At 37.2% G+C, this 13,319-nt stretch overlaps 1 protein-coding gene across 1 annotated transcript in view; it reads left to right on the top strand.

Moving 5' to 3' along the window:
* The window catches only part of ptpn4a (protein tyrosine phosphatase non-receptor type 4a), an 84,519-nt gene that overhangs the window by 26,862 nt on the left and 44,338 nt on the right, over window positions 1-13,319 (top strand). Inside the window, exon 2 of the mRNA XM_008402567.2 lies at window positions 8,020-8,174. Coding sequence (XP_008400789.1) covers window positions 8,037-8,174 — 138 coding nt within the window. The 5' untranslated portion in view covers window positions 8,020-8,036. The remainder of the gene's footprint in view (window positions 1-8,019; window positions 8,175-13,319) is intronic.

The following is a 13,319-nucleotide window of genomic DNA, read 5'->3' as shown; positions in this document are numbered from 1 at the left end:
TTTATTGTCACCTATTGTAATTATATATATTTTTTAATGTTGAAATATACATACACATTGCTTTCATTTTACACCATCCATCCATCCATCCGTCCGTCCGTCCGTCCGTCCGTCCGTCCGTCCGTCCATCCGTCCATCCATCCATCCATCCATCCGTCCATCCGTCCATCCATTTTCTTGGATGGATGGACCTCTTAGTGGGGTCGGAAGGGGTGCTGGTGTTCATCTCCAGCTAACGTTTCGGGCGAGAAGCGGGGTTCACCCTGGACAGGTCGCCAGTCTGTTGCAGGGCAGTATCTTAGTCTTCTTTATGGAAAATGATGTTTAATTTAGACCTAATCAAATTGGAAAAAATCCACATTAAATCTCAATTTGTGTACTCAAGAGAACAGTTAAAATAAATCATTACACCTTTTCAAAAAGGAAATTAAGCCCGGATTGAGGTTAGTTTTTGTATTCTCTGACTGTTTTGTAAAAAAGGCCAAAGCGGTGAATGGAGTTCAAGTCAACCTGTCGATTCATTGGCCCAAAACGACATTGACTGGACATTTTAAAAACAATAAACACCAAAAATGTTGGTTTTATTGTTGTTTGACATTTGTGTGCAGCAGCTAATCTTTGTAACTTATTGTCGTATTGTGTTAAATTCATGGTCAGACAAAGCAGACAGACATTTTTCTCATCTGAATCCACCATCAACCAACATTGTGTGACTCTGTTGGTGAAGTACACTTCACCACAGGAATACATAAGAAAAGTTAGTTAATTTTTTTTAGGTGTTTTCTGTTTCCACACAGATCTATATATATTCTACATATAAACATTGCTTTATGTCTGAATAAATGCATTTTATTCTTGTTGCTGACCAAGTAGTACCATCTGTAATTGACCACCTGTTTGTTTCTGGCCTAGTTTTTGCTTTGTGAAACACTGTCGAGTGTTTTTATGCACAACTACTGTGTGTGTGTGCGTGTGTGTGTGTGTGTTTTTTTAAAGCTAGAGTCTATTAATATATATTTCAATTGTTTCAAAGCATCAGAGCATTTGTATGCATGTCTTTGAGTTACTTTGAAGAAATTGGAGAATTAATAGAATTGTATGGGACAAATGAAGTTCATTTGTTGTCAGTCTACATCTGTACCAAGATAGTTGTTTGGCTTGGCTTTTTGCTGATGTTAAAGTTTAATAATGTAAATGTATGTTTACGTTATCTGCTAAAGTAAGAATGTTTGACGCAGAGCCAACAGGAAGGCTGCAGGGCTGTCTGCGATTGCCATAAGTTGAGAGAAGCCCACCGGTGAAAGAAGCTTTAGGGTCACGGGCCCTTATAGTGCAAACACACACATTCGGACGTATGCAGATGCTCTGCCGCATGTTTGTAAGCTCTGCTGACTGCAGGAAGCAATAATGGCAGCATGCTTCCCGAGTTCCGGAGGCTTCTCTCAGGGGAGCGAAGCCGTCCTGTCCAGCTCAGCAGAGCAACGCTGAAAAGAACACAGCGGTGCAGAAAATTATGGAACATTGTCAATAGACTGGAGTACAATTGAGAATGGTACAATACGACGGAACTGGAACAGTTTATAAAAAAAAAAAAACAACTGAAATTGTTGCAGTAAGCAATTGTTTGCACAAAGGAAAAAACACCCAAATGTTAGTCGATATGTTACCATACATTATTTTCCTTCAGGCTTGTAAAATGCACACAGTTTCCAGTTTCATGTTGCATTTGACACAAAGTCTTAAGAAAGCTGTTACAGTGTTCTAGCAGAGCACCAAAACCTGTATGAGACTGTTCCATTTTTTCAAGGTGGGGCGTACTTGCACACATCTAACCAAACAAAATCCACATAGATGGCGTCCTGCACAGACTAGATATGTTCTGGAAAATATTTATATTCCAGACTTCATGTCCTTTCATCCTCCCATCCTAACATGCATTATCTTTCCAACTGTCTGCCCTTTCTTCGATGAATCTTTAGGAATGGACAATTTTATTGTAACCAGAGGAAAAGTTACCTTCATAAGATTTGCGCTGTATGATAGACTATTATGCTTTCAAGCTTAGCTAGACGAAAGCATCAATAAATACCCACATAATTGAAATATGGTGAAATGGAATTATTCTGAGTAAGTGTATTACTACCTAATTTAACAGGTGAATTGAAATAGCCTGTTTAATAATGTGTGTGTTGTATTTACAGCAATATTTTTGAAGGACAAAAATAAAAGACAAGGTAATTCATTTTTAAAAACATATTGTCACTTTTGCTCCTCTTGAACAAATAAAAAAATATGCTAATGCCCATATATTTATCCATCCATTTTTCCATAGTCCATTCATCTAACCCTGTGTTTTTGTGTTCGTTCATCCATTTGTCCTCCCATCCAGGTTTCCTTCAATAATTTTGTCCATTTTCTGTCTGTCCCTGTTCCAACTAACCATCTCTTTCCATTCCCACTTATCTACCCTTCTGTTTGTTCATTTTATCCATCCAGTAATCTGTTAATCCATTATTAGGCCAACCAGCCAGCATTCTTTTCTTCCTGCTGCTTCCATATTTAAAGTCTGAGCCATGAAGAAATGGCTGGAAAAGTACAGGACTTTGACATGACAAATATGTTGGAACCCTGTTAAAAACAGCCATTCTCTTCTAATGTTAGGATTATTATTATTATTATTATTATTTTATTTTGCAATTCAGACAGTTTGTTTTACATTAAAAACTGTAACCCAGACACATTTATGAATAACATCCACATCCCCCTCTATTTCTAATGCACAGCCCCTGTTGCTAGTTTGTCCCATTTCTTTTGCACCACTTCAGACACACGATGATGCAACTTGGCAGAATTGGCCTGTGGCAACTTTGGATATAAATGGCTCATCCTGGGCTAAGGAAAACAATGTTTGTGATATTCATGCAGTCCAACTGCTTAATGATGACACGGTAAAATATATGATGATACATCTCAGCCAATAGTTTAAGGGTGCATTCATTCCAGTTCTGTTTAGTTTGCTTTAATCAAACTCTAGTTTATTTGCCTGTAAAGTCCAATCCATTTGTGGAGGTGTGAATGTGTAGACAAACTCTGATGTGAACCAAAAGGAATCATTGTCCGCCTAAAAACCTCGGTCTCGGTTTGGTCGAAGTGAACTCTCTCGAATGCGTATGTGAATGCCAAGCAGACTGGAGGCCGCTTCACGAACAGGAAGCAGGCAGTAGCGCACAGCACTGTGGACAAATGCAACCTAAACAAACGCGTCGTCTTTTAGCAAAGACAAAACAGAAATCCTACAACTTTTAAAATCAGACGCTGCTCCACTTTGGTTTACATTTAGTGAAGAAGGAAGTTAAGCTCATGTCTTGAGTCGGTTTTTGTGTTGTTTCCCTCAGTGGTTCTTGGTGCAATGCCACCACAGGTTTTCTAAAGGGTTTGGATTGTTTGACTCAGTGCAATGTGAATGTTGCAATCTTGTCCCTCAATCAAACAGAGTCTCCCAGACAGTCAGGTGTGAAAACACCCTTATTCAAGTACTGGATTAATTCTTAAAAATGTTTCTGTATTTAACCTTTTAATTTGAAGATGCTGTTGAGCAGTGTGTACATTTTTTCCGGGGGCAACTTGTCTGAATAAAGTGAAGCGATGTGTTGACCTCTCCTAACCCAAAGTTGATGTGACACTCCACTTCATTGTGCTCAGATGTTGTTTGTGCTCTGGTGGCATTTACAGCGGGGGCTTGAGATGAGACAGGCTGATTACTGTGAGACAGCAGGAAGCAGTCAGACCACTAAACGTTAAACAATATGGGGAGCAGAGACTGTCTGCTGCTCGTCTTACCACAGGAGCCAATAAAGAAAAGGTCATTACTCTGATTTTGGTCACATTTTTTGATCAGATAAAATGATGAGTGGAGGAGCTGTTGTGGAAAAAAGATGATGCACCACGTGGATAAAGTCCCTCTTCACCATCCATGAGTCCCATTCGTCATTGCGAGGCGCGCTCTGTTCTTCTTTCTGCATGGCTTCATCTCAGCATCCGCTTCTGCCGGGCTGACCATCCCGCCGACAGCGTCTCTGTGCCTGCCTGCCTGCCTTTGTTGGTACGCTTGCACATGTTTGTGGGTTCGTGCCTCTACTTCTGCATTTGTGCGTGCCAGATTGTTTATTTGTGGTTGTTCTGTTGGCGGGCAGAAGAGCGACATTAAAACCTGCACATCTTGCCAATCGCAGACGCATAACGTGACACGAGCCAATATTATATACCCACTCCAAGTGGAGGTGGCAAGCTCTGTCGCCTGCTGTTATGAATCAGATGGATAGTGATGAATCTCATCCCTTCATCTACTTGTCACTTGATTACATCATAGAAATATTATTGTGTGCATGACACACGCATTCTGTAAAAGACATTTGCTCTTTTCCTGTGTGGGATTTTTAGCTGTGTGAGAATTTCCTCTGAGAGCAGCAGAGGTGTTTTGTACAACTGCTACTCACAGAAATGGCATTTTCCAGATTCAGATGAGCTATGTTTGTGTGTTTTAGCATGTGAAATTTAAAGAATGTGTGGTTTTCAGACAAATAGCCAGGTGTCCACTTCCTGGGGAAAATGTAACTCATAGAACTCATTCCATTGGAAAAAAATGGTATATAGCGGTAATAAACGATTACTTTACAATGGATTCATCTGTTGTTTGTTCTGAAGATTAATTGATTAATCAGTCTTGGACGCTCATTGGAAATTCTTGCAGCATCGTCAGTGCTGTTGTCAAACCCTTGGCAGCCTCTCTAATCAATTTGCATTTTGTCTTTGACACAAAAACCTCTGTAGAAGACAAAAACACAACTTCCTTCTTCTAAAAATGTAATCAGAAATGTAATGGTATCAGATTTTTGCAGTTGTAGGATTTCTCTTTTGTCATTTGATAAAAACAACAAGCCATTTCTCCCTTAGCACTAAACTCAAGTGTTTGTTCTAGTTGTATTTCCCCATAATGCCCTTCACCATTCTGCTTGGCATCTAGATAGAGTTTTATTTGGACCAGAGTTTGCTTTTTTAGTCCACATCAGTTTGATTGCGCATTCACTCCTGCCCAATAAAACAGACTTTCTAGGCAAATGAACTAATCAGGGTAGGTCTGAATGAACCCTTAGCCAGATTTGAAAAAAGTTTATGAAATGCCAGTGTTGTTCTGTATTTTTCTGAGTTACTCTGGCCATCCAAGCAAGTTCACCCCCTAAGCTGACCGCAAGATCCAAAAAAGTTTCCTAAAACCTTAAAATATCACCACATGACTTCATGTGAAATTACATTCCTCCACAGTCGGAAAGAACTTGCACAAGTTTAACTTTCATGGGAAGTTTACAAGGAGAAAACACAAAGGTCAAACTGAAATTTAACACAGAAAATGTAGACACAGACCAAGAGTTCTGAAATGATATTCTTTTAACAGGTGAGTCTACAACTGAATTATTTGGACATCCTCTACTCACAGACATGTTCGTTATAAACTAGAGCTGTAACGATCCATCAAATCATTCAAGGAACTCAATTTTTAAAATTCCTTGAGACTATGTTAAACACTATGCTTTACTATTTAGAGTGCTGTGTTCCGGCCGTGTAAGAATTTGTGTTGCGCAACAATCTCTTCTGCCAATGAGAAGTTGACGAATGCTAAGTGCTTTAGCAAAAAAGTGTCAAAAATGTGGTTTCACTCTAAACTATAAGAAAACCGTTAGGTGCGTGTACTAATACATGGAATGAGTGTTTCACAATAGCAAGTCCTTGATGCCAAAACACGTCAAAAGGAAACATCCACTACATGCATTGAGCTCATTCGTGGCTGTAAACAGGGGGCATTTTTGTTCCCTTTGAAAACGACTCAAACTTTCATCTGTGATGGTTAGTGCAGAATCGAAAATTAATATTTGCTAATATTACAGGGACTTGCTGATCAAGAAAAGTAATAACATGAAAATAAATAAATAGATTATGAGGACTATTTTCTGCATTTTTTTTAATACTTCAAGCTTGAGACTAAGTGATGTTTGAATCATATAAAATTTTCCATCAAGTATACACGTCTCTTTGCTTTAACATTTTGCAGCAGCATATAGTTCTTTTTGTTTATGTTTTCATGTTTTCCCTTCCTGGGTCCAAGGCCAGTGAGCCTTTACTACAATAACTAGATGGAATGATGTTGTTAAGGTGTATGGAAGGTCACTTGTGAAAAGCACTTCATTCACCAGCTTAGGTTAGGAGCCATTATGGATGGTAAAAAGATGAAGTAACAGAAAGTGTGCAAGAAAGTACACTCTGTACAGATGTATGATGTTTCGGTAAATGTGTGGCGGGTGGAAGGTGGGTTGTTGTGTGGCTATTAGTGAGTATTCGTTCTCACCATCTGCTAGTGGTCTCGGAGCTTTGAGATAATCTGTTATGACAAGCCATTGGCATGCACAGCAAACCCTCAACATGCACCGTTTATCAAAAATGAAGCATTCACTCACCAGGCTATTGGTGTTCATATAGCAGCTCCCATTTCAAAAGTTTATAATATTCAGCAAAATATAAAAACATTGTTCTGAACTGTGCAAACTGGAGTTTAGTTCTTGGTTTGGTCTTGACTGCCTTGAGTCATTTAGTCAGACATGGAGGCAGTAAGCGTCACAATGTGTGAAACAAAGTAGTTTTGATTTGTTAATCCTGTAATAATGAGAAAATGAGACACAACTGCCATCATCTTACCAGCCACTCACAATCATAGGAGGAGATATTATTCAGCAGTGTGGTATAGGGTTTACTTTCTATATTAGTAATATGTATTCAAATTGGAATGACCAGTTGACATTAGTTGGTTTTTGGTTACTTTCCTAAATTGGACTGAATGTTTTAAAAAATACTTTAATCTTGTTTAATTGTATAGGACTACAGTCAAACTAATTTTAAAATGGTCCAAAAAACATGAAATTAAGCATCTCATAATACTCAATCACACGATGAATTCAATTGAGCTTGATCATTTATATTCTGATTATTATTTATAGCTTTGGTTGTAATTGGTTTTTATTTCCTTTTTATTGTTTTTGGTTGTTTTATTTTAGATATTTAAATGTCTTCCGGTTGCAGTGTGGTGTCAATATATTACTGGAAAAGGGTCTCAAAACAACAATATTATCATTTATTGCAATAATTTTTGGAACAATTCACCATCCAGTTAAATTTGTTATTTTGACAGGTTTATGTCTAATTGCATTATTATGCCATTATCAATATATTGGCTCAAATGGTTCCAAATGACAATATTATTGTTTATCGCAAAACTTTCACAATATTTTCATCATGGTTTGCTAGGTTTAAACTAAAAGCGTGTGCATCAGAGGAAGGGTGTTTTTTATTTGTCTATTTCACAAAAGCAAAAAATAAAAATTATTAGAATAATTATTTCTGCCTGTTGTGAAACTGTTCTGTGTCACTACAAAATTATATTTTATTTTGTGTAGTGCAAAGATTCCAAACAATAAATTGTTGACTGTATGGTGTTTTTTGATGACTGTATTTTTGTGTTTTTATGATGTAGAGAACTGAATCGTTGCTGAAATGTGCTATGCAGTGATTGATAGATTTTAACCCATGTTTTACCTAATATCTGTATATTTTAATTTTTTTTTCAAAACTTGCGAAGGTTTGAGCTTGGCCTCTGATAGACATTCTTTTCTGATGAAACACATTCTCTGCTGCCTGCACAGGCTTGCATTTCTCACTGGCTGCCTTCACTGAGTCATTTGGAGAAAACTACAACACACTGTACATACATCGGCTATATCTTTTACTCTTCCACATTTCTCGTTTGTTTTGCAACATTGAGTCTTGCATTGTTAACAATCTATTTGCAGCCTAAATGTTAGATTTGAATGCAGCTTAATAACTCAACATTTTTCCTTTTTAAAAAAAAATTTTTTTTTAAACATTTCTCTAACACATTGTCTTTATCTTGTGCCTTTTGTTGGCTTGTTGCAGAGCCTGGTAGGAGCGTGATGAGCGCGCGCTTCCGCTTGCCTGCTGGCAGATCCTACAATGTCCGGGCGACGGAGCTGGAGCGAGACAGGCAGCACACACAGGTTGTGTGCAACGTGCTGCTGCTGGACAACACTGTGCAGGCGTTCAAAGTCAACGTAAGTAACCCAGTGCATTCATGGGACAAAAGCACGCATGGGCTATTTATCATTCACACATTGCCACCTGGTTTTTATGTAATCGGTAAAGCCGTGTACAGGTGCTTGTTAATAATTTAGATTGTCATTTAAGAGGTAATTAATCTCAGTAATTGAGTTCAATAAGTGAAACTCGGTTTATATAGATTCATTATGCAGAGTGCATATGGCAGGCCTTAATTTCTTTTTATTTTATGACTACCAGCTAATGGAAACCCCAAGTTCAGTTCTTATAAGAGGATATTACATGAAACCAAATGAATACAGATATGTCAACCACTCACTGGTCTCTGTAGGCGCTCAATATGTGGTCGGGACTCGTTTTGCTTGAACTACTGCACCAGTAGAGCGTGGCATGAAGGCGATCTGCCTGCCTGCTGTGGGGTTAAGTAAGGTCAACCTGCTTTAATAGCAGCTTTCAGCTCTTCTGAATTATTATTATTTCCTCTGGTGTTCCTCTTGTCTTCCTCTTAATAGGCCTCCATAGATTCAGTTTGACCTACTGGAAAATTAAACCCATGTCCCAACTTTCTGAGAGCTTGATTTCCAAGTCAAAAGGAAAATTTTGCTCCATTTGGAAAGAGGACACGCCTGATTTAAGTAATATATTGATTGTAGCATAATCATACAAGTTTGCCCTCTCAAAGACCAATAAGCTTTAATTTTTTAAAGAACACTTAATACAAGAAATGGAAGATATTTTAAATAACCAAAATAAAACAAAAATAAAATGGATAATGACAAAAAAAAAAAAAAAAAAAAAATCATCAGAATGAAAATTATCAGGCTTATTTTAGTTCCTTAATTCCTTAATTGCATACCACAACAAACTTACTTTACAGTCCTCCCAAGACTGGGGCTGTCCCTGTTGCTTTTCTGCCACACTTTTTCCCTTCACTCAACTTTCCACAGAGAGTCCTCTATGAACAGTCAGCTGAGACCTTTTCTGTCATCCCCTCAAAATTCAGTGACTGCTCACGTGTCAAGTTAGCAGTCTTTCCCATAACCACAATAAGGCCTTGATTTCTGTATTTAAAATATATACATTATTTGTTGGTTTTGCATCATTATAACTTTCTAGTTTTGGATTTGTATGAGTTGTAAGTCATAATMAAAATTAATAGAAGTAAATGCTTAAATATAGTTCTGTTAAATAAACAAACAGGGGAAACTGTAGGCATTTCTATGCGATGGATGAAAAAGTGAAACGGAATTTAAATGTTCAAAGTTTTTGGATTACAATAAGTGAATATTTTTGAACTGAATTACTGAAATAAATACATATTTGGAGGATTATCAGATTTATTGTACTTGCGTCTGACTCAATATAATTTTGTTCTTTAAAAAACTATTTTTAATTTTTTTCTGGATGTGTTAGCATCTCTTACCAAATATACAAAATAAACTAAAAAGACCCCCATACCTTCTCATGTTGCTCCCCCATTTCCTCCCACAGTTCTCCATCCTCTTCCTCACCTCCTCATCTTCATCTGGTTTAGAGGTTACATATATCTGTACACCTTCGTTGGAATACATGTAAAACCCAACCCACACTGTTGTGTCCATTTTTCTTTTCCACGGCGATAATTAAGTTCATGGGCCCAAGTGTCTCATCACGAGTCGTCGCTTTCAGAAACACATGGATGAACCAAAACCGGAAGCGGCGAATAAGCTCATGATTTACAGTCTTTAGTCACGTCTCTTTCTGGCTCCATGAGGCTCTTTGTCATGTGTTTGATCAGATGTATGTCGGCATGAGTCTGGAATTTCCCTTTGAGTCAAAAATTGCTCCTTTTTGACAGACCACATCCTTATTGTGTAGAAAATAGCATATGTGTGTGGAGCCATATTATTCATAAAAATATTAAATGTATGCATAACAAAGCCGTTCTGTGTCTGCTGCGCGGTGATTGTGCTTTCTAATCTTCTTTATGTGTGGTTTACTGCTACGGATTCTGAGCTGTGATCATAGTCGACCCCCTCGGCATGAAATATTAAATTATCCGTCTGAAAAACTAAATGCTTGACATGAGAAATAGACCCTATAAATGAATACACAGATTCTCAAGTTATTTAAAATGGTTAACGCTTAATATGAGAAAATTTTGAATATTCAAATTAAGTAAGGTCAAAATAAAGGCGATTTGAAAGTGAAATTAATTTGGAGCAGGGAAGAGGGACTAAGAAGGAAAACTGAAAGATATATGGATCAAACACTGCTCCAGTCTGGAAACATGTTTTATATGATTGGTCAACACAAAGTGGTAAAGAAAAAGAGAAGTGAAGATTAAATGTTCATAGTTTTTATTAAAAATTTAAATTTGTTCTGTCTCTTCAGTTTTCTTTGTCAGTCAGATTGAATGGAAAGTGTCTTTGACAAACAATCTGTTGCTGAAATTTGACTAGGCCATTCTCACAGTAGGATATGTTTTGGTCCAAACCAGTCTCTTGTAGTTTTGTCCTTGTGTTTGAGGTTCCTGCTTTGATGGAAGGTGAACATCCACTCCAGTCTTAAGTCTTCTGGTGCTTCTAGCAAGTTTTCAGTTCAGTTCAACTACACTTGTTGTTACTCATATGATCCATATCTTGAGAGAGCTGTTATGGATGAGGATGCTGTGGCAGGAAGGATCTCCAGTAGCAGTCAGTCTTGCAATGAATGAAAGAGGCTTCTGATGGAAGACTGTTACGCTGTATGAAGATATCATTTACAAGGAGAAGTTGTCTTTTTTATTTTTTTTACATGCAAACAACGAATTCCATCAAATTACATTGAAGATTGTGGTTGTGGTATGACAAAATGCGAAAAAGTTCAACTGATATAAACTCTTTTTCAAGGACGTTGCATATTTGATCATTTTTAAGTACTTTTTAAAAATATTGTCATGGAAACTTTCTATAAACACTCTTTCTTAACCAGAAATTTTGGGAACAAAAAATAAATAAATCTACCAATCTACCAATTCTTAAATAATTTATAAAAACCATAACTTTTTTACTATTTGTTAAAAGGGTCAGAAACATCTCATTGAAACTCATCAAATTGTCTTCTTTGCGCTTCTGGGAGCTTTTGTCTTCGACTCCGTCAGCGCTACTCAGTCCTCCCCGCGTGACGCTGAATGAAGCGACTCGGTCTCTGTCGGTGTCATTGATCAGAAGCCTACAGCCGCAGCAACTTCCTGGAAAGACGAGCCATCCTCCGAGCAACAATACTTCCATTGATCCTCTTCCTGGCCGCCCGCCAGCGATTCTAGTGGAGAGTGAAAATCCAGAAGCAGTCACTTACTGTCATGGAAACCAGCGAGCTTGTGTGCATGCGAGAGGCTGCATGGGTGATCTGAGATGGACGGAAATTATAATTAACATCGGGCAGAATCAGTTGTAGATAGAAAGCTTGAGGAGTAGCTTAAAAGCTCAAGTTGATGGATGCTTCTTTCAGATAATAGAAAAAAAGGTCAGAGGGATAATTTATTTAGATGTATTGCAGAGTTTACCATAGTAACCACTTCTCGCCATGTAAACATTCAGCTGCCTGGAAGAGGTATTTGGTCATAAAGTATGCAGCAGAGCTAAAAGCAGCATCACTTTGCTATACAGACCACACTAATATTACCAGATGTGGAAATAAATGCATAATTTCTCTTATTACCAACATTTCTGAATCAATTTCCAAACGTAGCCTTATAGTTCCTTATAAAGTTACGCTGAATTTCCTTTAATCTATCTTCAGTTGTTTTGTGATTACAACACTTCAACTTCTTGTGAAATACGTTTGATTTAGTCGTTCACCGAGGTCATAATTCTCAGTAAAATCTACAATCTCATTTTCACAGAGTGATTGGGCAACATGACGCTGCTGCTGTTCCTCTTTACTAAATCAAACTGATTGAATGGAGACCAGCTCAGCATGATATCGCTGTGGACTTTTTTTTATGCCACCAGTAATAAACCAGTGCTGGTAAGTTTCTTACTGTTTCCAGGAAACACCAACTTTCTCACCAATTAAAAAAGAAAGAGAAAGTCTGGTTACCCATAAAATGCCTAACCAGACAAGAAAGCTAGTAAGAGCTGATGGGAGCATGGTTGGAGCTAAATACAGAGTATTTAGAGCTAAACACAGAGCCACTTCTCCATTTTCAAGTCACTCTAACAGGCTGATGTCTGGTTCGATTGTAGTTAAGGATGGGGTGGATATAGCTTAAAAATAAAATCTCCTATTGTTTTATTCTTCTTTATATCCAGAGCTTTTCTCAAATGACAGAAAATATCTAAAACAAAAAAGGCTTTATATCTCAGTCATTCCTTGTTCACCTGAAATAAAAGTCAAAATAAGTCAAAGYTATAAAACATGCTGTCAAAAATAAAAGGGTACTTTTTGGGTGAAACTATAGAATCGCAAGAATTGCGTTGGTAAAAAAAAAAAAAAGAAAGAAAATCCAAGTTTTCTAAAAATTAAATCCTCAATAAACAGAAAATATGATCACAGATAAAATTGATTTATTGTCCAGTTTGGAATATTTCAATAGGTATCTGTTCCTTACTGTAGTGAGAGTGAATTTGGGCAGGAATGTGGGAAACCAGAAATTTTATTTCATCTCATTGAAATTCATTGCCGGTCCAAAGATAATAAAGACAATTCAAATYAGCTGATTAGTGTGCTGTATGTTTCACTTATCTTCCATTCACAATATTTTGTGGTAATATTTTGTGGTACTGATAATGATAAAAGTGATGATTAGAACTATTTACTGCTATTTCTTAGGTAACTGTATGACTTTGTGTTACAGCAATCAGCCTCAGAACGGAAATACTGCTCTTGAAAAACAATCCGTTTCCCTAGGATACCAGGCACATAAACAAGTGGGATTGTTATTACTAAACTGCACACAGTAACTGCATTTAATCATATTTTCAAGTTTATTGTTTTTTTTTTCATATAAACAAACAGCGCAGAACCTAGTAAAACTAATAATCCCACTAATATGAACAGTTTTGGGAGTTTTAACCATTAATTGGAATTTATTGTAATAACGATAAATCGAAATTCTTACCGATAAATTATACTATAAATACCCACCCCTGGTCAGAGGTTCGTCATACRGATAAAAA

The sequence above is a fragment of the Poecilia reticulata genome, linkage group LG2 (assembly GCF_000633615.1).
Source record: "Poecilia reticulata strain Guanapo linkage group LG2, Guppy_female_1.0+MT, whole genome shotgun sequence".
NCBI classification, from domain to species: domain Eukaryota; kingdom Metazoa; phylum Chordata; class Actinopteri; order Cyprinodontiformes; family Poeciliidae; genus Poecilia; species Poecilia reticulata.
Note: the sequence above shows the minus strand (reverse complement) of the source record. Positions and strands in the feature narration are given on the sequence as shown.